Source organism: Eurosta solidaginis, chromosome 4, assembly GCF_040869045.1.
Source record: "Eurosta solidaginis isolate ZX-2024a chromosome 4, ASM4086904v1, whole genome shotgun sequence".
Classification (NCBI taxonomy): Eukaryota; Metazoa; Arthropoda; class Insecta; order Diptera; family Tephritidae; genus Eurosta; species Eurosta solidaginis.
Genome location: NC_090322.1, coordinates 58357829 through 58383745, shown reverse-complemented (window position 1 = coordinate 58383745; position 25917 = coordinate 58357829). Strand labels below are relative to the sequence as shown.

The 25917-nt window shown below is 37.6% G+C and overlaps 2 protein-coding genes across 3 annotated transcripts in view; both read left to right on the top strand.

Moving 5' to 3' along the window:
* The window catches only part of eIF4H1 (eukaryotic translation initiation factor 4H1), a 41351-nt gene extending 21255 nt beyond the window's left edge, over nt 1-20096 (top strand). For both annotated transcript variants that reach the window (XM_067781790.1, XM_067781791.1), the window contains exon 5: nt 19434-20096. In XM_067781790.1, coding sequence (XP_067637891.1) covers nt 19434-19606 — 173 coding nt within the window. In that variant the 3' untranslated portion in view covers nt 19607-20096. The remainder of the gene's footprint in view (nt 1-19433) is intronic.
* Nucleotides 20097-20898: 802 nt separating this feature from the next.
* The window catches only part of LOC137249828 (uncharacterized), a 50645-nt gene continuing 45626 nt past the window's right edge, over nt 20899-25917 (top strand). The window contains exon 1 of the mRNA XM_067781792.1: nt 20899-25361. Within this exon, the coding sequence (XP_067637893.1) occupies nt 25337-25361 (25 nt within the window). The 5' untranslated portion in view covers nt 20899-25336. The remainder of the gene's footprint in view (nt 25362-25917) is intronic.

Below are 25917 nucleotides of genomic sequence, written 5' to 3'. Positions count from 1 at the left end.
CGCGGACCTCCTCAGCCGCTTGTTTTTTGCGGTTCCCCCTAGAGTATCCAGACACTACGTTCCTTTCTATTTACCCCTTTGTCGACGAAACTTTGCTAAAAATAATCCTCTTCTTATCTGGTGCGCGCACTACAATGACTTGTATAGCTGCATGAGTCTTGAATGTACTTTTGCCACTATACGTAATGCAATACTTGCCTATCTAATTTAAGAGATACAAGCTAATTTAATTTGCCGGCATTTTATTACTTCGATAAAAAAACAGGAACTGTCTCGCTTAAGGATGGAGGAACATTTATCAACATGTATCATTAAGAAGGAACAAGACAGTACTGTGTTGATTGGAATCTGGTGCATTCCAACAACGTAAAAAACATGCTTTTTCATGAGTCACTGACCGGAATCGTATGCATTCCGGCAGTATAATCTTATGGGTCAGGCATCGAGCTGATTGGAATCCGGTGCATTCCAACAACACAGGTCATGTTACTTTTTTATGCCTTGTGATGGCGTATCCTCATTACACTACTCTTAGCACTGCCGGATTCCCATGACATGCTGATTGGAATCTTGTTGCATTCCAACAGGGAGATTGGAATCCACTGCATTCCGAAATCATGCTGAGCGGAATCTGATGCATTCCGCCAGTATAAGATTTCGGCATAAGATCTTATTTCTGCTCATATTTCTTATTATTATTATATTCTGAAATTAAATAGTAATGTTCATTAATATTTCTTTGTTTGTAATATAACATTGTTGAAAGCTCGATATATCTTAAATTTTATCTTTTGAGTTGTATATTTATATATCTTTTATATTATGCAGTCGACCATAGTTTGTCGTCGACTTTAAATAATAAATAAATAAATAAATAAATAAATAAATATCCCTTATTTGGGGGTCGCCTGGATCAAGCTGTCTTATAAGGTCACGTTCTCTCGCTAAGTTTGCGGCCTCCGCCGGGAAGTGGGGCCGGATTTCGGGAATTTTCCCGGCGGGAATGAAATGTGCCGAGGCGGATTCAATGACCTTACGGAAGGCACGCTCCCCTTGGCGGGCATCAGTCGGGATAGGGAGGGCAGCAAAGCGGTTGTCTGTAAAGGGTTTATATTCTTCCCACTTTCCTTTTTTATACCTTTCATGAAAATGAAATGGTATATTAATTTCGTCACGAAACCGAAAATTGTAAGTCCTTAAAGGAAAATAGATAGACCCACCATTAAGTATACCGAAATAATCAGGTTGAAGAGCTGAGTTGATTTAGCCATGTCCGTCTGTCCGTCTGTCCGTCTGTCTGTTTGTATGCAAACTAGTCCCTCAATTTTTGAGATATCTTGATAAAATTTGGTGAGCGGGTGTATTTGGGTGTCCGATTAGACATTTGTCGGAACCGACCGAATCGGACCACTATATCATATATCCTCCATACAACCGATTTTTCAGAAAAAGAGGATTTTTGTAATATCTTACCCAATTTAACAGATTGAAGCTTCAAACTTCACCATATACTTTCGTATATTGCACGTATTGTTGCCTGAAAAAATTGATGAGATCGGTCGTATATATAGTATATATCCCCCACAACCGATTGTTCAGATAAGGAACTTTTCGTAATTACTGCCCTATTTTAAGAGCTAGAGGCTTCAAATTTCAACGAATACTTACGTATATAGCATATATTGTTGTCTGAAAAAATCATAAAGATCGGTGGTATATATAGTATATATATGGTGGTATATATAGTATATATATGGTGGTATATATAGTATATATATATATATATATATATATATATATATTTTCGCAAATTTTAGCCCCATTTTAACAGCTAGAAGCTTCAAATTTCACCGAATACTTACGTATATAGCATATATTGTTGTCTGAAAAAATCATAGAGATCGGTTGTATATATAGTATATATCTCATACAACCGATTGTTCAGATAAGAAACTTTTCGCAATTTCTACCCCATTTTAACAGCTATAAGCTTCAAATTTCACCGATTGCTTACGTACATATATAGCATATATTGTTGTCTGCAAAAATCATAGAGATCGGTTGTATATATAGTATATATCTCATACAACCGATTGTTCAGATAAGAAACTTTTCGCAATTTCTACCCCATTTTAACAGCTATAAGCTTCAAATTTCACCTATTGCTTACGTATATAGCATATATTGTTGTCTGAAAAAATCATAGAGATCGGTTGTATATATAGTATATATCTCATACAACCGATTGTTCAGATAAGAAATTTTACGCAATTTCTACCCCATTTTAACAGCTATAAGCTTCAAATTTCACCGATTGCTTACGTATATAGCATATATTGTTGTCTGAAAAAATCATAGAGATCGGTTGTATATATAGTATATATCTCATACAACCGATTGTTCAGATAAGAAACTTTGCGCAATTTCTGCCTCGTTTTAACAGCTGCAAGCTTCAAATTTCACAAAATGCTTACGTATATAGCATATATTGTTGTGGGTGAAAAAATCATAGAGATCGGTGGTATATATATTATATACTTCATATAAACTGTCATTTTTGCCCCTTTTTTACGGCTAGAAGCTTCAAAATTCATCAAATTTCATCAAATAATTACGTTTACGTCATATATTTTTGAAAGACGTGATTCGTACTCATAGTTTTTACATGCAGACCACAAAAAACGTGAAGCTTTGCATCCTCACACAGATTACCTACCTATTTTTATACCTTTCATGAAAATGAAATGGTATATTAATTTCGTCACGAAACCGAAAATTGTAAGTCCTTAAAGGAAAATAGATAGACCCACCATTAAGTATACCGAAATAATCAGGTTGAAGAGCTGAGTTGATTTAGCCATGTCCGTCTGTCCGTCTGTCCGTCTGTCTGTTTGTATGCAAACTAGTCCCTCAATTTTTGAGATATCTTGATAAAATTTGGTGAGCGGGTGTATTTGGGTGTCCGATTAGACATTTGTCGGAACCAACCGGATCGGACCACTATAGCATATATCCTCCATACAACCGATTTTTCAGAAAAAGAGGATTTTTGTAATATCTTACCCAATTTAACAGATTGAAGCTTCAAACTTCACCATATACTTTCGTATATTGCACATATTGTTGCCTGAAAAAATTGATGAGATCGGTCGTATATATAGTATATATCCCCCACAACCGATTGTTCAGATAAGGAACTTTTCGTAATTACTACCCCATTTTAAGAGCTAGAGGCTTCAAATTTCAACGAATGCTTAGGTATATAGCATATATTGTTGTCTGAAAAAATCATAAAGATCGGTGGTATATATAGTATATATATCGTGGTATATATAGTATATATATATAGTATATATATATATTTTTTTTTTTGGCAAATTTTAGCCCCATTTTAACAGCTAGAAGCTTCAAATTTCACCGAATACTTACGTATATAGCATATATTGTTGTCTGAAAAAATCATAGAGATCGGTTGTATATATAGTATATATCTCATACAACCGATTGTTCAGATAAGAAACTTTTCGCAATTTCTACCCCATTTTAACAGCTATAAGCTTCAAATTTCACCGATTGCTTACGTACATATATAGCATATATTGTTGTCTGCAAAAATCATAGAGATCGGTTGTATACATAGTATATATCTCATACAACCGATTGTTCAGATAAGAAACTTTTCGCAATTTCTACCCCATTTTAACAGCTATAAGCTTCAAATTTCACCTATTGCTTACGTATATAGCATATATTGTTGTCTGAAAAAATCATAGAGATCGGTTGTATATATAGTATATATCTCATACAACCGATTGTTCAGATAAGAAATTTTACGCAATTTCTACCCCATTTTAACAGCTATAAGCTTCAAATTTCACCGATTGCTTACGTATATAGCATATATTGTTGTCTGAAAAAATCATAGAGATCGGTTGTATATATAGTATATATCTCATACAACCGATTGTTCAGATAAGAAACTTTGCGCAATTTCTGCCCCGTTTTAACAGCTGCAAGCTTCAAATTTCACAAAATGCTTACGTATGTAGCATATATTGTTGTGGCTGAAAAAATCATAGAGATCGGTGGTATATATATTATATACTTCATATAAACTGTCATTTTTGCCCCTTTTTTACGGCTAGAAGCTTCAAAATTCATCAAATTTCATCAAATAATTACGTTTACGTCATATATTTTTGAAAGACGTGATTCGTACTCATAGTTTTTACATGCAGACCACAAAAAACGTGAAGCTTTGCATCCTCACACAGATTACCTACCTATTTTTATAACTTTCATGAAAATGAAATGGTATATTAATTTCGTCACGAAACCGAAAATTGTAAGTCCTTAAAGGAAAATAGATAAACCCACCATTAAGTATACCGAAATAATCAGGTTGAAGAGCTGAGTTGATTTAGCCATGTCCGTCTGTCCGTCTGTCCGTCTGTCCGTCTGTCTGTTTGTATGCAAACTAGTCCCTCAATTTTTGAGATATCTTGATAAAATTTGGTGAGCGGGTGTATTTGGGTGTCCGATTAGACATTTGTCGGAACCGACCGAATCGGACCACTATAGCATATATCCTCCATACAACCGATTTTTCAGGAAAAGAGGATTTTTGTAATATCTTACCCAATTTAACAGATTGAAGCTTCAAACTTCACCATATACTTTCGTATATTGCACGTATTGTTGCCTGAAAAAATTGATGAGATCGGTCGTATATATAGTATATATCCCCCACAACCGATTGTTCAGATAAGGAACTTTTCGTAATTACTGCCCCATTTTAAGAGCTAGAGGCTTCAAATTTCAACGAATACTTACGTATATAGCATATATTGTTGTCTGAAAAAATCATAAAGATCGGTGGTATATATAGTATATATATGGTGGTATATATAGTATATATATATATATATATATATATATTTTCGCAAATTTTAGCCCCATTTTAACAGCTAGAAGCTTCAAATTTCACCGAATACTTACGTATATAGCATATATTGTTGTCTGAAAAAATCACACAGATTACCTACCTATTTTTATACCTTTCATGAAAATGAAATGGTATATTAATTTCGTCACGAAACCGAAAATTGTAAGTCCTTAAAGGAAAATAGATAGACCCACCATTAAGTATACCGAAATAATCAGGTTGAAGAGCTGAGTTGATTTAGCCATGTCCGTCTGTCCGTCTGTCCGTCTGTCTGTTTGTATGCAAACTAGTCCCTCAATTTTTGAGATATCTTGATAAAATTTGGTGAGCGGGTGTATTTGGGTGTCCGATTAGACATTTGTCGGAACCAACCGGATCGGACCACTATAGCATATATCCTCCATACAACCGATTTTTCAGAAAAAGAGGATTTTTGTAATATCTTACCCAATTTAACAGATTGAAGCTTCAAACTTCACCATATACTTTCGTATATTGCACATATTGTTGCCTGAAAAAATTGATGAGATCGGTCGTATATATAGTATATATCCCCCACAACCGATTGTTCAGATAAGGAACTTTTCGTAATTACTACCCCATTTTAAGAGCTAGAGGCTTCAAATTTCAACGAATGCTTAGGTATATAGCATATATTGTTGTCTGAAAAAATCATAAAGATCGGTGGTATATATAGTATATATATCGTGGTATATATAGTATATATATATAGTATATATATATATTTTTTTTTTTGGCAAATTTTAGCCCCATTTTAACAGCTAGAAGCTTCAAATTTCACCGAATACTTACGTATATAGCATATATTGTTGTCTGAAAAAATCATAGAGATCGGTTGTATATATAGTATATATCTCATACAACCGATTGTTCAGATAAGAAACTTTTCGCAATTTCTACCCCATTTTAACAGCTATAAGCTTCAAATTTCACCGATTGATTACGTACATATATAGCATATATTGTTGTCTGCAAAAATCATAGAGATCGGTTGTATACATAGTATATATCTCATACAACCGATTGTTCAGATAAGAAACTTTTCGCAATTTCTACCCCATTTTAACAGCTATAAGCTTCAAATTTCACCTATTGCTTACGTATATAGCATATATTGTTGTCTGAAAAAATCATAGAGATCGGTTGTATATATAGTATATATCTCATACAACCGATTGTTCAGATAAGAAATTTTACGCAATTTCTACCCCATTTTAACAGCTATAAGCTTCAAATTTCACCGATTGCTTACGTATATAGCATATATTGTTGTCTGAAAAAATCATAGAGATCGGTTGTATATATAGTATATATCTCATACAACCGATTGTTCAGATAAGAAACTTTGCGCAATTTCTGCCCCGTTTTAACAGCTGCAAGCTTCAAATTTCACAAAATGCTTACGTATGTAGCATATATTGTTGTGGCTGAAAAAATCATAGAGATCGGTGGTATATATATTATATACTTCATATAAACTGTCATTTTTGCCCCTTTTTTACGGCTAGAAGCTTCAAAATTCATCAAATTTCATCAAATAATTACGTTTACGTCATATATTTTTGAAAGACGTGATTCGTACTCATAGTTTTTACATGCAGACCACAAAAAACGTGAAGCTTTGCATCCTCACACAGATTACCTACCTATTTTTATAACTTTCATGAAAATGAAATGGTATATTAATTTCGTCACGAAACCGAAAATTGTAAGTCCTTAAAGGAAAATAGATAAACCCACCATTAAGTATACCGAAATAATCAGGTTGAAGAGCTGAGTTGATTTAGCCATGTCCGTCTGTCCGTCTGTCCGTCTGTCTGTTTGTATGCAAACTAGTCCCTCAATTTTTGAGATATCTTGATAAAATTTGGTGAGCGGGTGTATTTGGGTGTCCGATTAGACATTTGTCGGAACCGACCGAATCGGACCACTATAGCATATATCCTCCATACAACCGATTTTTCAGAAAAAGAGGATTTTTGTAATATCTTACCCAATTTAACAGATTGAAGCTTCAAACTTCACCATATACTTTCGTATATTGCACGTATTGTTGCCTGAAAAAATTGATGAGATCGGTCGTATATATAGTATATATCCCCCACAACCGATTGTTCAGATAAGGAACTTTTCGTAATTACTGCCCCATTTTAAGAGCTAGAGGCTTCAAATTTCAACGAATACTTACGTATATAGCATATATTGTTGTCTGAAAAAATCATAAAGATCGGTGGTATATATAGTATATATATGGTGGTATATATAGTATATATATATATATATATATTTTCGCAAATTTTAGCCCCATTTTAACAGCTAGAAGCTTCAAATTTCACCGAATACTTACGTATATAGCATATATTGTTGTCTGAAAAAATCATAGAGATCGGTTGTATATATAGTATATATCTCATACAACCGATTGTTCAGATAAGAAACTTTTCGCAATTTCTACCCCATTTTAACAGCTATAAGCTTCAAATTTCACCGATTGCTTACGTACATATATAGCATATATTGTTGTCTGCAAAAATCATAGAGATCGGTTGTATATATAGTATATATCTCATACAACCGATTGTTCAGATAAGAAACTTTTCGCAATTTCTACCCCATTTTAACAGCTATAGGCTTCAAATTTCACCTATTGCTTACGTATATAGCATATATTGTTGTCTGAAAAAATCATAGAGATCGGTTGTATATATAGTATATATCTCATGCAACCGATTGTTCAGATAAGAAACTGTGCGCAATTTCTGCCCCTTTTTAACAGCTAGACGCTTCAAATTTCACCATATGCTTACGTATATAGCATATATTGTTGTCTGAAAAAATCATAGAGATCGGTTGTATATATAGTATATATCTCATGCAACCGATTGTTCAGATAAGAAACTGTGCGCAATTTCTGCCCCTTTTTAACAGCTAGACGCTTCAAATTTCACCATATGCTTACGTATATAGCATATATTGTTGTCTGAAAAAATCATAGAGATCGGTGGTATATATACTATGTACCCCATATAAACTCTAATTTTTGCCCCCTTTTTACGGCTAGAAGCTTCAAAATTCATCAAATTTCATCAAATCAAATAGTTACGCTTACGTCATATATTGTTGAAATACGTGATTCGTAGTCATAGTTTTTACACGCAGACCACAAAAAACCTGAAACTTTGGATCCTCACACAAAGTACCTAACTATTTTTTATTCTATATTTATCTTAAAAATCGTTAAGGTATGTAGATCTGTTCACTATATATTTCTTATCTTATACATCCGATTATTCGGAGATTACGAGCAGGATAAGATTATTGTTCAGCCCCATTCATGAAAGGTATGAAGTCTTCGGCACAGCCGAAGACAGTCCCGTTCTTACTTGTTGAAGTTTATGAAAGTGCGTTTTTCAGTGACGATGAAGTCGGCGGTACGCTCGAGCGAAATAAGTATGGGCAGGTGGTCGGATACCAATGTTACCATCGGCTGCCAGTTGACGCATTTTACGAGTTCTGCGCTCACGATTGAGATATCTGGCGAGCTGTGACAGCTTCCTACCATACGTGTGGGGGCGTCTCCGTCTATTGTGCAGAACGTCGTTTCTTCTATTTGATCCGCCAACATCTCACCCCTACTGTCCGCCCGCAAGTTTGAATGCCATAGATCATGATGGGCATTGAAATCGCCTAAGATAATGCGATTGTTGCCAGTGAGTAAGGCCCTGATATTAAGGCGGTATCCACTGGGGCAACAGGTGGCAGGAGGGATGTAGATGGTGATGATTTCTAGGTTTGCATCGCCTGACCGGACAGATAGTCCTTGACGTTCTAAGACATTGTTCCTGCGGTCGATGCCAGGATCAAATATATAATATTGCACAGAGTGGTGTATGATAAACGCGAGACCGCCTCCATTTCCGCTCTCGCGGTCTTTCCTGTGGACATTATACCCAGAGCAGGTCTGCAATGCAGATCTTGCTGTGAGTTTAGTCTCTTGAATCGCAGCAATGCGGATGTTGTGCCGCTTCATGAAATCGACTATCTCCGTAATCTTCCCAGTTAGTCCATTACAGTTTAACTGCAGAATTCTGAAGTGCATAAGGGGAGACGCCCCGCCACTCTGGGGGTAAGTGACGGGTGACTACGCCTGAGTTGTGGAAGGCCAGGACGCAATTGCTGTTGTGGCCCTGGGACTGGGCGTCCTTGGGCAAGCATTGGGGTACCCGGATGATTTGGGTTTGCGACCTGGCAACATGGCGCGATGAAACCCGTCGGGGGGTTGCCGTCGCGGAGACCAGAACATCTAGGAAAGTGGCACCACCCAAGGCAGGAGCTGCATTGGGCGGATGTCGCAAACCTATATATTCTATGCTGGCAGACGGTGCAAACGGAGGTAGGGACTAAGAGTCTGTTTCCCTGACCTGCGCGGTTGCTGGCGGAAAAGAGGGGGGGGGGGGGGAGAAGACGGTGGCAGGGGCTGATGCTCAGCATTGCTACCAACTCTACTAAGAAGGTAGTAGTTATGAGTGGTATCAGCTGTTTGAGTTGTTGGCGCCGTGGGGCGCGAGCAGCAGCGGGTACTTGTTGTGGCTTGCTGAGCAGCGGGGCTGCTGGAAGGTAGTGGGGGCGCTTAGGCGTAGACTACGGGACGCCCTTGGGCGTGAACAGCAAGGAGCCACAAAATATTTATAAAAGTTACGTGGACGTCGGGTTTTGGGATCAAGCCCCAAAAAACCTGTCCGATGCAACCATCCCTTGCACGAGACACACTGAACAGAGTATGACCGTCCTAAAAAGATTCTTTTCCGGCAGATGCAGCAAAACCATTTCTCAGGACCGGGGTCAGGAGACGGACCCGGATTGGATTCGATGCCTTCCCGGAGTAAGAGAATATGGAGCAGTCCTGCTGCAAGGAGCTGCTGGGAGGATGACAATTTGTGGGAGGGACGAAAGAAATTAAATGGGGTCACACTGAAATGACAGTCCTTGGTCGTGAAAAATCCCGAGTTGCTCCGGTACATAGAACCAACTGCCTTGGGAAGCGTTTACTCGACGTTTTCTATGAGGTAGTCCCTGGTTTTTTTTTTGAGCGAGATGTGCATAAAATCGTTAGCTTAATGTGAAAATGTGCTAAGTCACTTTTTTTGAAAAATGGTATTTTAATGCAGTTTTAATACTGAATTCAAAATACATCGATCACAAAAAAAAAATATTAAAATTTTTCATTTTTACGTGCTGTGGGCAATGATGTGTAAATGTGCTAAGTCGTCAGCTTTTAAAAAAAATGTGCTAAGTCAACCTGTCAATAATATCAATCTGAATTACTAATCACTTCTTTGTGCGCGCATTTTATTTATTTATTTAATTCATTCAGTCTAAAAGTGCATGCTTAGTTTTTGTTGTATTAATGATAAAGACACTCCCCGAAGGCTTTGGGGGAGTGTTACCGATGTTGATGGCCCTTTGCCGGATATAGATTCGGTACGTTCCGGTAACAAAGCACTATTAAAGTAAGTTCCCATTTCGGAAACGATTGATATGACCACATTAAACCGTGTAGGCCATCCCGCCCTCATCACCCCCTAGTTCCATGAGGAACTTGGGGAAGCCAGAGCCTCGGCTGTTAATGAAACAGGATTCGCCACGGTTAGGTGAGTTGACAATTGGGTTGGAGAAGCTATATATTGTGCTGGCAACCCCTTGAGAGGGTTGCGAATATAACCCCTTGAGATTGGATTTACCCAATTGAGACATGTCTTTGGTGTATGATAAATGCTTTGCGCTGACTTCAAATCTTACATGTCTATAACTACATTCTTTCTTACAGACTAGTTAAAAATAGAAAACAATTCAAGCTTAAACTTATATAAGCTGTTATTAAAATTAATAACACTACTGAATCGATTTGCTAGATGTATAGTCCTAGTTAAAGGTTCATTCAAAGCATAATTCGTTTTATGAGTTATTTCGATAAATAATACTTATATTATGCTGAAGATCACGCATTGGAATATATGGAATGAATAAAGTAAATAAATCATAAAGTTCTTCTGTCATGCAAAGCCTGAAGACCAAGCAATTTGTCACTGCTGGTATATAATGGGAGGCCGTCTGGCCAGGAAGCATACGTAAAACGATATGGAATAAGACACAACACAGCATTTGTTTGAATTTAAAAATAAGTTATTGTCTGCGCACCATCCGGCAAAAGAATCAAGATCAGAACCGTTAGAAATAGAATAAATTAATAAATAAATGTAAGGAGCGATAACCTCCGAAGAGATGTTAGGCCAAGCTTCTCTTCCAATTTACGTTGTGCTCTTTTTTTTAATTTTTCCTACGAATTGGCGGGACGGGACCTACTTGTTTTATGCCGACTCCGAACGGTATCTGCAAGGCAGATGACTTTCCACTGAGAGCTTTTCATGGCAGAAATACACTCGAAGCGCTTGCCAAACACTGCCGAGGGGCGACCCCGCTTAGAAAAACATTCTTCTAATTGAAAAACCTTAAAAATTTGATGTTGCTTTGCCCGGGGTGTGAACCCAGGGCATTCGGTGTGGTATGCGGAGCACGCTACCATCACACCGCGGTGGCCGCCAATAGTTAGAAATAGTTTGACATATAAATAGTATTTTTTGTGAAATATATAGTTTTAGTCTTATATTTCAATCATTAAAGAGGATGAGTGATGTTGAAACATATTGAGTAAAAAGTGCTAAGTCAGAAGAAAAAAATTGTTTTGACTGCGGAAATTGTGCTAAGTCATAAAATAGCTGCTGGGTTAGCATACATGATTTTTATTTATCTTTTTCAAAGCTTCTACACTCAAAAGTATTGCAACTAAGGTATTCTCATTCACAGTTTTGAAAAAAAAAAAAGTTATTTAAAAAATTATTCAGTTTTTTTCGTCTCCTGTAAAATTCGTAAAAAGAGACTTAGCAAATTTTCACATTAAGCTAACGAAATGTCTTCTATACATTTTCATGGGGTATTTGTGTTTATTTTTGTGACTGTCTTTAATTAATTATTTAATTATGTACCATAGTAAAGCTTGATTTAAAAAAAAAATGCGATATATGTATGAATATTTACTATTTTGATTTATCTCTGCCACACCAGAACTATTTTTAAATTTCGTTCATTTCCTAATGTGAACATTTTTTTATTAAATTTTATGCATAATAGTTGCTTCAACTTGGTAATGTTATTGTAGCGGTGCTTCGCCCCTTCCAATAGGTGCGACCACTCACAAATTTTCTTCAACATCCTCTAATGGGAGTCCAAAGAAATGGCAGTTTCAACAGGGGCGGACCAGAATAAGAGGGTGTTAGAGGCGTAGCTTCTACTTTGCTATTAAACAGACGGTTGGTGTAATCTGGGGACACATTGTTATGTATGTCGTCATTGATTCTGGTCAGGTAAGAGTTTGACCTGTTACAGTATCCAGATCGAAATTGAGCTAGAGTGGCGCGCGTATCCCTATGGAGAATTCTTTCCTCTTCTGCGAGTTCAGGGTATTTATCTTAAAGAACGGGGATCGCCGCGCAATTCCCGGCATAGAATTCGACGCTTTTTTGTGGCTATCACTGAGGACCTGCTTGTGTTTTTCTTCTATATACGATTGTTCTCAGGTGCCGTTTTTCCTCATAATGCTTGCGGAGATTACTTCTTAAGCCCCTATTAGGTGGGGCCTCTTCAATTAGATGTTGTTGTTGTTATTGTAGCAGTGCTTCGCCCCACCTAACAGCCGCGACCGATCACAAATTGTCATCAATATCCTCTAACGGGAGTACGAGGAAACTTGCTGTTTCAACAGGGGTGGGCCATAATGAAAGGGGTGTTAGAGGCGTTGGTTCCACATTACAATTAAAGAGATGGTTGGTGTCATGTGGGGACACATGGCAAGCGGGGGGGGCATACATTTTGTATGTCGGGGTTGATTCTGGATAGGTAAGAGTTTAACCTGTTACAGTATCCAGAACGAAGTTGAGCTAGAGTGACTCGCGTTTCTCTGGGGAGTATGCGTTCCTCTTCCGCAAGTTTTGGGTACTGTTCTTTGAGTACTGGATTCACCGGGCAATTCCTGGCATAAAGGTCCGACGCCTGTTTGTGGAGTTCACCAAGGAACTGCCTGTGTTTTTTTCTTCATACGGCTGAGTTCTCAGGTGCCGTATTTCCTCAAAATGCTTACGGAGATGACTCCTTAAGCCCCTAGGCGGTGTTGGCTCATCAATCAGATGTCTGTTGGGATGCTCAGGTTTCTGGGTATTCAACAGGAACTGTTTGGTTAGCATCTCATTTCTCTCCCTGATGGGGAGTATTCTCGCATCATTATGTAGTGTTCTGGGGACATAAGAAGACAGCCCGTGGCGATACTGAGAGCAGTATTTTGGCAGGCCTGTAGCTTCTTCCAGTGGGTAATTTTTAGGCTTGGCGACCATATAGGGGACGCGTAGCACGCAATCGGCTGGCCAATTGCTTTGTATGTGGTAATGAGCGTTTCTTTTTTTCCCCAAGTACTGCCAGCAAGGGATTTGAGGATTTTATTACGGCTCTGGATTTTCGGAACAATTGCGGCTGCGTGCTCACCAAAATGTAGATCCTGATCAAACGTCACACCCAAGATTTTGGGGTGTAGGACAGTCGGTACCGTAGTGCCATCGACGTGGATGTTCAAAATGGTCGACATTAGATCGCGGAAGATTTAGTCGGTGATAATGCCAGGTTTCGCGAGGCGAAAAAACTGGAGAGATCAGGGAGGTAGCCGTTTATTCTGTTGCAAAGCTCATCGATCGGGTTACACTGAAATGGCAGTCCTTGGTCGGGAAAAATCCCGAGTCGCTCCGGTACATAGAACCGACGGCCTTGGGAAGCGTCAATTAGATGTCTTTTGGGATGCCTAGGTTTCTGGGTATTCAACAGAAACTGTTTGTTCAGCATTTCATTTCTCTCCCTAATTGGAAGTGCTTTCGCCTCACTGTGCAGGTGGTGTTTTTGGGATATAAGAAGGCAGCCTTTAGCGGTTGTGAAAGCAGTGTTTTGGAAGGCCTGTATTTTCTTCCAGTGAGTAACCTTTAGGCTTGGACCATATCGGGGACGCGTAGCATGCAAGCGGCCAGCCAATAGTTTTGTAAGTGGTAATGAGTGTCAATTGCTGCCGGCAAGAGATTTAAGGACTTTATTACGGCTCTGGATTGTAGCTACAATTGTGATGCATGCTCGCCAAAATGTAGATTCTGATCGAGCGTCACACCCAGTGTTTTTGGGTGTAAAACCTGTAAGGTAGCACTTATGTTCAAGTCAAGCAAAGTGTAAATATCAATTAGTGCTTATTAAACACACCTTTGAATTCGATGTAAATATGAGAAATAGGCAAGGCGAATTCAGTACCAGGTGTTGTTATCCCAAAGGCTGATTGCTTCTTGTATATTTTCCATATAATGCCTTGTACAACAATATGTCAGTTAATCAAAATCAAGGCGAATCCATACCAGGTGGTGGCAAAGCGAATTCAACCAATTCGCCGTGCAGAAGAATGTCAAGTCAAAAGAAAATTTTCATTGATTTCGGTTAACTGACATATTGTTGTACAAGGCTTTGTATGGAAAATTATCAAGAAGAAGCAATCAGCTGTTGAGATAACAACACCTGGTACTGAATTTGCCTTCATCGAAATCAATGAAAACTTTGTTTCAAGGCGTGGAAATAGGATAGGTTAAAAACTGAGACAAACTGAATGGCAGTAGAGTTTCGCGCACATTCAAGACGAGAGGTCACTTAATACAACATTTGAATAAAACACTTAATTAGCGAAAGTTTTTAGTCTACTTTATTTAAATATACGGGCGACAGTAACGCCTCCGTCTTCTCAATTCATATTTTTATTTAAATATATGTATACAATAATTTTAGGTGGTTCCCCCCAGCGGATCAGGAGGCCTAGAATATACCCGCGGCAGGTATGCCTGTCGTAAGAGGCGACTAAAATACCAAATTGATTCAAGGGGTTAGGTAGCGCAACCCTCTCAAGGTGTTGCTAGCGCAAAATATAGCTCCTCCAACCCAATTGTCAACCTCACCTATCCGTGGTGAATCCTGTTACTTTAACAGCCGATGCTCTGGCGACCCCAAGTTCCTCACGGATGTAGGAGGTAGGAGGGCGGTATGGCCTTGAAGGCCACGCGGTCATACAAAATCGTTCCCGAAATGATCGGGCTGGTGCCTTAATGGTGCTTGTGACCGGAACGTATAGGATATGCATCCGGCAAAGGACCATCAATACCGATAACACTCCCCAAGGCCTTCAGGGAGTGTCCTTACCTTACAACAACAGCAACAAAGGTGGGTGCCATCCACTTCCTACAAACTTTCGGTGATAATGTTAGGTTTCGCGAGGCGAAAAAACTAGAAAGATCAGGGAGTTAGCTGTTTACTTTTTTACATAGCTCGTCGACGGGTGAGCTGGTGCCTGTGGACATTATCGTGCAGTCATCGGTGTAGGATACAATGGTGACTCTTTCTGGTGGCGAAAGGAGCTTCGATATACAAAAGTTAAACAAAAACGGGGATAGGACAATACCCTGTGGAACCTCTTGTTAAATTTTTCTGGGCTTAGATGTTACGTTCCTGAATTGCACCGATGCCTGCCGAGACTTGGAGGAAGGAAAGACCCTTCCAAGTTTTGCAGTAACTGCATTGGGCATATACATATGTATATTCTATGCTGGCGAACGGTAAACAAGGTGGTAGGGACTAAGAGTATGTTTCTCTGGCGTACTCGTGTGCTAGTGCCGCAAATAGGGGAGAAGACACCGTATTGGGTTCGATACCTTCCCGGAGCAGGAGAATATGGGAGGATGACTGAACACTGAAATGAAACTCGGGAAAAATCCCGAGTTACTCCGGTACATATGTATAATCCCTGGGAAGCGCAAATTTTGCATTATTTTAGTGTAGTGCTGATGTCCACAACCACTCAAGTTAGTGCTAGCGTAAAAATAAAATGACAGCTTCACATGTTTTTAATCGTAGTGGAGAAAGGAAGCTCTATAAGTAAGCTAAACAAAAAATTGCTCCACTATAGTGTAAATTAATGAAAGTGTTATACACTCAAAACTTAGTGAACTATGTTAAGTAGGCCGTAGTTTGAACCATACAAAATTATTGCCAATTTTACAGAGGCTTGATGAAATAATTAGTCAAGTTTTCTAAATTAAAGCCCTTATTGAAGTCAATCTTCCATACAAAATACAAATTCTTGATTATCTCATTATTGCTTTATTGAATGCCCATGACGCAATTAAACAGACAGTGTTATTGTTGTAGCAGTGCTTCGCCCCACCCAAATAGAGGTTTACGCCGGTCAGTTAATGGTAAACCTCTGAATTGAATCGCTGGACTTCAAAGTACTGCTGACGTCAATGATATGTTTGACGATCTGGAACATTATCATTAATTTGCGGATAAAGATCTGGGAGGCTTGTAAAACGAAAATTTAAAAAAAATAATATTGGGAAAGGTTTTGTTTATATGTATTTAAGGAAATCGACGTTTCGGCCATTTCGGAAAGATCCGCGGTTTTTGCCTCAAAATCTCGTGGATCGTTCAAAACATTTCGGAGTAGCTCCTTGCGGAGAGAGGGTTGAACTGGCCGGTCCATGAGGACCTCACATAGACTGATTGAGTCTGTTGTGGTTTGCGGAGAGAGGGAGAAATACTTTAAATAAATAAATAAATAAATGGTCACACTTTTTTAGCGTAGTTTCACCGAAGGAGATGTTCTGGGCTAACTCTAATATCCGTCGTCGGCACGATTTCTTTAAATCATTTGGGGCTACTTGCTGGTCTCGCACAAAGGCGACTTACGGTTACTATAAATTATCTGCTAATAGTCATGACTCTCGTGGTACAGTTTTAACGGTTAGCATCAATGCTGGCTTATTGTTGATCGCGCCAAAGGGCGCCTTCAGTTTTTTTTGCTGTTTTTAAGAGCTACATTTCCCGACGTGCGAACAGTAGCAATCCTGACCACCAGTCGCTACCCCGCATCCTGGCCCTTATACCATATGCCAAAACAGAATCCATAGGACTGAGACTTCGAACTAATACCTTCGTCGACGCTACTTTCCTAGAAGCTCCGAAGACTTTCTGACTGATTTTTTTGTCGCGCTATGCTTCCGAGCTACACCAAAAAACACATTGAAACGTTAGGGAGTAACTATTCGGCCAAGGGTGCCGCCCTCGAAATCATAAGCAGTCTAAGTGGATATCATTGCGTAACACATGGGTGAAAATCGTATAATCCTTGGCGCATGTACATAAACTTTACAAGGACCGTGGATAAAAGTCTTAAAATGTAGACCAAAATTTGCAGACGTTTCTGTTCGATATATTGACCTTAATACTCTTCGTTTCCGGTCTTATGATATAAGAGCTCATTATGGATGACCGCCTTCAGTTTTCAGACTAGTTCGACTATCCCCTACGTTAGGCTAGAAGAACACCCGGTCATTTGTTCCGCTGTCTTGGGAAAGCTTTTGCTTCACCAATTTGATTGTTCTTGCGAAGGACAAAGCCTCACCTGGTAAATATGTATATGTGCCTACTAGGGCTGGGACTATCCGCATATTCGAATATCCGGACGGCATGGATATCCGGTTAATATTCGTTTGTGAAACTATCCGGATATCCGGATTTATGAAGATCCGGTTAATAACCGTATTTTTGGATATCCATTGAAAGCAAAAAATTGATGTACCAAACATGTTTATTTAACATTAATAACAATAAATTCGTGGGGCATTTAAATCAATTAACAGCGTTTTTTCACAATATAAACAAATGGCGCTGTTCTTATTTTCACTTGTTTGTAAAATTGTAGCTTTTTAATTTTTGACGTTAATTTAATAATCTACAAACATATTTTGTGAATAATTTTTTCGATGTTTGCTTTGTTCAATTCTGATATGTAGATATTCAACTTTTATATTCCAGTATCCGAACATACGGATATCCGGATAGCCGAATTTTTTGCTTAGCTGTCCGGTTATTCGAATATCCAGTTTATCCGGATAGTTGAAAAATCCGGATGCAGTTCACAGCCCTAGTGCGTACGTATTCACATTTGTAACAGAAAGCAGTCACGTGTTGGTCATATTTAAACATGGTTGATAGGCTATATCCAATGTGATTCACTCCAAGGAACTAGTTGGAGATAAGGCCGCCAACTTTAGGAAATGTCAAACCAAGAGACTTCCGTGTTGAATAATGAAGTGTGAAAATCAAAATTAAGATTTCAGACGCTCTTTTATAGTTCAACAAATAAAGTAATTTTTCAAACCCTTCTCATACGTGTTGAAGATATGTATATGCAACTTAAGTATGAGCTGAGAATCATTTCAAAGGAGAATTTAAACCACTGGAGCCTACTAAAGGATTTTGCATCACTGATTTCGCTTATTTTTTCAGCCAATCGGGATATAAAATTCGGCACCTTTTTCGGGTAACTTGCTTTTTTAACAACTTGAGGACAATTTGAAACTATGTTCGATATGGGACACTTTATTTAAATTCATTATACGTTATTAATTTTTTGAAAAAATTATGCGATGTGAGCATTTAAATTTATTATATAATTTTTTTTAAGTGTTTTGTTTTAATAACTTGGTGAATTCGGTGATGTGAAATCCGTGTTTAGCTAGCATTGAAAGCGCCTGTTTTCTCAAATAACTTTTGAACGGTTCGAAAGTGTTAAATTTCGCAATTGGAATTTTATAACCGGAGATGATGTGCATCCCTCGATACCTCTTTCGCCCATATCGGACCAATTTACGAGATGAACAAGAAATGGCCAAGACAGTCTTAAAAGAGTAGAAAATATAAGAACGCGCCAAACGCCGCCGCCGCCGATATTTTTGACATTCGGCGGCGGCGTGAGAAAAACGACGCTAATCGGCGGCGGCGTTTATCTCCAGCGTATATCTCTACACCCAATAAGCGCGACCGATCACGAATTGTCACCAATGTCCTCTAACGGGAGTCCAAGGAAACTTGCAGTTTCAACAGGGGTGGACCATAGTGAGAGGGGTGTGAGAGGCGTTGGGTCCACATTACAATTGAAGAGATGGCTGGTGTCATATGGGACACATTGCGAGCAGGACATAGATTTTGTATGTCGGGGTTGATTCTGGATGGGCCCTCAAAAATGTAAATGCTGCTTCTTATCTTGACTTATCTGCAGCACTGATTTGTTCAGTATCATAAAAAAACTACTACATTAAGCCTTTCTGAAATTTGAAGCAAAGCGCAGAAAATAACGCTTGCGGCTTATATTTTCTTTTCTGGGAGGGTTTATTTCCTTTTCCTGGGAGGAAATGAAACGTTTTGTGTGAAAAGGGAAACTTAATTATTTTATTTAACAAAATTGTATAACAAATTGTATATAGTACTTTATTTCGTTTTTTAGATGACAGTGAGAGGCCCAGATTGAATTTGAAGCCTCGTACCATTCAGGCGCCCATCAATGCGTTAGCCGAGACAAAACAGGCGGCTGCGATTTTTGGTAATGCCAAACCACGTGAAGAGAAGTTGAAGGAATTACAGCCAGCTACCAAGGAGCAAGACGATGCAGATGAGTAAAAAAGCAAACAATAGTCGCTATTTTCATATGATTGCGTGCAGAAAGATAATAAACAACAGCAAATACCCGAAAGAAATCAGACAAAAAATAAAACTTGCTACTTTAGCATTATAAACATTTATAAATGAGATGAGATAAAACTGATAAATCAGCAGTAGCGAAATAGTAAAACAGCAAAATAATTGAAATTTTCTTAAGTGACATTGTATTGCAGAAATGGAAGTGAAAATAAAAAAGGAAAAAAGTTTAATGAAAAAAATAAGAGCAGACAAAAAAGAGAAATATGTGCGAATTGTAATAAAATCATAACAGATAACGAGCGAAAAGTAAATTGTGCAAAATGAGAAGAATCTCTCAAACAAATAAAGAATTAATTAACACAACAAAACAAAAAAATCAAATTAATTAAGGAGACATCAGCAACGATTGGGAGCAAAAGCAAAGTTCATAATACAAAACAAAACACAGACAAAAAAAAATAAATATAAATTGCGACAGGCGGGAGTGAAAAGGGGCTTGTTACGCAAATCAGCAGCTAGCAGGCTAAGTAAAAATTCAGCCGGATTACAATTTCGACACAGGGAAATTTAGAGAAAGCGAGGTGGGTGTGGGCGTGGCGAAAGCGAAAACATATAACGGGACAACAACGCAGCAAAACACGAGGCAGGTGTGTAGAAGAGGAGAGAACGTTTATTTTAAATCGTAACTAATTGGATTAAAAAAAAGATATATTGAAATAAAGAGAAGTTAAGCAAGTAAAAACTTATTAATTTACAAACAAAAAACAAAATTTATTCATAGCGAAAAGCAAAAGTATAAATAAAAAAATACTATGTTAAGATATATATACATGACAAAAAATATATATATAACGCATACTAACTATATTTTATGATAGGAGCGCTACAGTACAGCGAAAAAATTATAAAAGAAGCGTTTGAAAATAGCGTAATAAGCAATACGAAAGAAAGATTTGAATACACAAAATAATAGAAAAATAGGCTGAGTTATAAAAAGAGTGAAGATAAAAAATAAAAACTATACCTTCCCTCCTTAAATCTTAAATTAGCAAAGCAAATAAGGAAAAGTTAAATAAGGCTAAAAGCAAAAAAAAAAAAAAAAGTACACTCTTACATACATAATAAAAACCAAAAGTAATTATATTAACTATATTTATATATCTAATACAAATTAAACTTAATTAACTACTATAACTTAATATAATTTCGTAGTTTTTACTTGCATACAAATACAATACACACATTTTGCAAGAAACAACAAAAATAACCTAAATCGAGCGAAGGGAATCCTAAATTAATAAATAAAAATTAGGAACTAACAAAATAAACCAAAATTAATAAAAGAGGCAGTCAAACGGCATAATAAACAACTGAGCAGTTAAATAGAACAATAGAAGACAAAGAGAATCTTACCTATGTGATTCTTTTTGTCTTCTATTGCAGGAAAACAATGATAAATTATTGCAGTGTACGATAGCACATAACAACAGAATTTATGATACACAACAACAATTAAAACACCAACAAAATAACAGTTTTCTCTATCACAACACACGAAAACAAACAAGTGTCCGAGAGTGGTTAAAGCTGATACAACAGCGTTGGAAGTGCTTTCATCTTTTACAAGACCAACCTCAAGACAGCCGTCATATTTTTATAACAACAGCAATCGCATAGTGGTTTAAGCTGTTATTACAACAATAATTTTGGAATTGTATTGAGCTGTGGCCAGAACAACATTAGGGCAGCGCTGAAATCCTTAACACAGCAACACCGCATAACAGCGCATAGCTTAAACTAATAATTGTCTGAAGTTACCAAAGTACGCTCATAATTGAGAATTTAACAGATTCTAATTAATAATTCTAGTAGTTAATTTCTTTTAAAAACATTTTTCCAAAACACACGCCAATATATGTATATGTACGCCTCTGTAGCTTACAAAGTACTTGTTGCATTTCAACGCGCCTAGTCCTTTAAAAAGCAACAACTCACAAATAACGTTAAAATAAACATAACGTTCTATTCGTACACCCACCTCTCTCACAACAGCAACATCAAACTGCGGTCCACATTTAATTAAAATACGGCTCCATATTTTTCTACAAATAAAAAATTGCATTAAAAAACACATTATTTATAAGCGCATACATTTAACTAAGAAATTACCAGTTCTTTTTTTTACTTTTAAGCATACATACTTATGTTATAAATATAGATATAACGTCCGATTATCGTTTGTACGTACACATCCCGAAAATTTAAATCATATATATACATATTCAATCCATTTTTTTATGCTTTTGTGTCCCTTTTGTAAAATTATCGACTTTGCGCTATTTGTTATCTCTGTTATATTATATATATATATATATATATATATATATATATATATATTATTTTTTTTTTTATAAATTTATATCTACTTGTTTATGCATGCTCGCATAGCGTTTTTGTTATAATAAAAAATCTGCTTTGTTATAGTAGTTTTTTTTGTTTTTTTTTTCTGATTTTACCCTTAACTAAAGGCAAACAATTGTAGAAAAAAATAATAAATAGAAAATTGCATATTTCGAAGGCTAAGCAAAAATTATCTATATACAAATTTAAACTGCATGTAAAGTAAAATTATATAAAAAAATTGTATTAACGCATAAAAAGAGAAAGAATTTTTGTACGCAAACCAAAAAAGTTGAAAACAGAGCAGCAGTTAAATGAGCAAAACTTTAATTTCATGAACATTAAATAAACTCATAAATCGTAATTATTATAACTTTTAATAAGTAATGGTAATAATTAAATTAAAGTAAAGTAAAGTGAATAAATATAAATATAAAAGAAAACAAAAAAACACGACAAAAGGCAAAAAATGCTAAAAAATTAAGCAAAATAATAAATTAACGATACAAAAAACTATATTGAATAATTACTTTTATATAAGTATATTTAAATATACAAAAAGAATCCATACAATTATTAATTTTATGTTTACTAAATTAATAAATAAAATAATTAAAATAAAAAAAAATAGTTCGATAATTTTATTACATATATGAATCTACTTTCCCACGAAAGCTGCCTAACCTAGAAAAAATGACAGCCCGGGTCAGAACTTTTATTTCAGTATCTCCCTGTTTAATTCGACATGCCCTATTACATAATTCTTCTAAGGAGCAGGTTATGCATCTGCGCTGTTATTTGATCTCTCTTTGGGAAGGCATTGAACCTAAGTTCCGACGAGATTGGACTGGATTGCTGTGTAGAGGTACATATGTTTAAAACAATCACTTTATTATCAGGGGCAGCTGTGTATTGCGAGTTCGAAAGCTGCGGTAGGAAATTGTCACAGCTCGGCAGATATTTTATCATTCGCGCAGAGCTTATGAATGGCAGACACAGTTAATCACGTTACTGCAAGATTTAGGAGGGTATATTCATCCACATAACATTTGAGTTAAAGAAGTTATAAATTGCGCTAGCAACTCCCGGAAGGGGTTTCGTTACACAACCCCTTGAATATTTGGCGATGCCCGAGGGTCCTGTCCTATCCCCACTTTTAATTTCTCGAAGCTCAGCAGAAAGAATTACCGTTGTTTGTATGCTACACGTTCGCAATATGGTCGCCGAGCCAAAACGAAACACACTGGCGGAAAGTGCAGGCCTGGCAAAACGCCGCGCTTAGCTCTGTCTTCTTGTGTCCCATCTATTTATCTGTGAGGCGAGAATACTCCCAATAGAGGAGAGAAATTATATGCTAATTGAAGAGGCCCCGCCTTTAAGGAACTTAACACCCGTTAACACATTGAGGAAATTCGGCACTTAAGAAGTCAGCTGTATGAAGAAAAGGAGCACGAAGAGGCTCACTACATGATACCAACCATCTTTTCAATTACAATGTTCAACCTTCTAACATCCTCTTTTCTCTGATCCATACCTGTTGAAACTGCAAGCTTTGTCGGACTCCCTTTGGAGGACTTTGATGAAAATGTATGAGTGGTGCGGCGATGCACTGCTACAGCAACAACTACTACCATTGCTTCCTACGTCGATGACTAACGATAATGGGAACATGTCCTGGCCCCTTCCATAGATAAATGGGAACATGCCCTGGCTCCTTGCATAGATAAGCTATGCTTTAAAAATTAATACCAAAAAACTATCTCGGGATTCAGGGCGTTGATAAGGGCAATTCAAAGCTTTATAGCTTCAGAGCTTCCGCAACCCAATTGTCACCCTCACCTACCCGAGGGAGATCCTGTTAAAAATATGAATGTATCATACACATTTTTGGCAGGCGAGGCTCTGGCGACCAAAAGCCCCGCATGGAACTAGGGTTTGGGGGCGGTGTGGCCTAGGAGGTTCAATGTGGTCATAATCGCTCCCGAGATGGGCGGGCTAGTACCATAATGGTGCATGTGACCGTAACGTACCGCATCTATATCCGGAAAAGGACCATCAACATCGATAAAACTCCAAAACCTTCGGGGAGTGTCTTTATCGTGAATACAATAACAACCCTATCTCCATAGCCTCCAGATTTTTCGGCTCGCATATATTTTTACTACCGACAAAGTCCTCGGTGATCTTATTTACGATGTAGACTGGGGAAATGTCGACACTCTTGGAAACCCACGTCAATGCGCCACCGACTGCAGGCAGTCGAGATGCATCATCCACTTACATCAATCAAAAGAAACATACATCGCAGATTCAATGAGTTAGCGGTTTCCAACTGGTACTCCTCGGACACTTGCAATATAAAAAAGGAAACATGGCCGAATTCCGATATAGGTTAAGGAAAGAAATCTTAAGGATCACTGCCACAATCACGAGACACTGGCCTCTTGCCTTCTGCTGGGGATCCTTTTTGCAGGAGCTACGACGAGGAGAGAAGCAAAGAAACACTCGTTCACTACCTGTTTGAATGCCCAGCTCAAACACACACTAGGTTTCTAACTATGACAGTTATATTCTGCCGGAACTTCAAGAAGTAGCAAATCGTCTGTAAAGATATCAGCTTATAGGTTGAGAAGCATTTATACTAGGCAAAACCATACTCATAAACTGTAATCCTATTCAACAAATCCAATCCAAAATTAAAAGTTCAGATACTTTATTTCAAAGTTTCACGCATCCGAAGAAGCGGGAAACAGCTTGTCTGGTAATATTATTGTTATTAGTATTAGGCCTCGATGCACTGCGCCCTTTATTTAGATCTATTGTATTTGATCTTTCAGTCTATTACTGTATGTGGAGGATTTTAATGTATCAGATTTGTGTATCGGTTAGAATTATCTTACTTGGGTTATAAGATTATAGTGTCCCGTGAGAGCTCGTAGGTCCTCCGGCGGGCTAGGGGGCTTGGAATATACCCGCGCAAGTATGCATATCGTAAGAGGCGACTAAAAACATTCGTTGAAATAGCGTGGAGTGCGGACGTGTTTTTTCTTTGCTCCGCATTATGGTGAATTTTATCATAATAAACCGTCTTTAATCGCGTAATTTTATGACCAATTGTCGTGCAATTACATATTGACTCTTGGTGTATAACTTTATTGACGCTAACCGCTGTCTAGTTAATCGAATATTCATTTAATTTTAAAATGCCTTGTGTGTGCAAACAAAAAGTTGATCGCATAGATCCAAAAATTCAGTGTGCAAAGTGCAAAGAAATTTTTCACTTGCATTGTGTTGGTTTTGTGCAAACCGATGTTGACTATTTTGCTCTCGGCAGGTAAATCTTTTTTGTGTGAGAAGTGCATGGCAGAGCGTCGCTCATCTCTCCGCCCGCCTGTATCACCCGTTGTATCGTGTGAACGACCACTTGAAAGTTCTTCATTGAACACAAACAATACAAAAAATATAAATAATGCGAAACCCACTGTGGACAATGAACTGGATGGTTTGCATGCAGAAGATGCTAATATGCATTCCTCTTTACGCTTCTTTCGTGATGACAATAAAAAGTTATCACGAAAGTTTGATGCTTTATGTGCCGAATTTAAGTTATTGTCCACAAACCTACAAGACAGAGATGCTGTTATAACTTCTCTTAAGTCGGAAATAGTAGATTTGAGAAAGGCTGTAGTCGATTTGCTTAAGCTGGTTTCGGACAATGCTCTTAATGTAAACAAACAAAAAGAGTTGTCTGATAATGTTAATGTTCCTGCTTGCTCTTTGGTTATGCGGGATGCTGTCGCTGCTGCTGCCGATGATGTTGCTGGCGTACCAAAATCAAATACTGTTGATACGTCTATTAATAGCATGACCGTGTTGACAAATAACTCTCT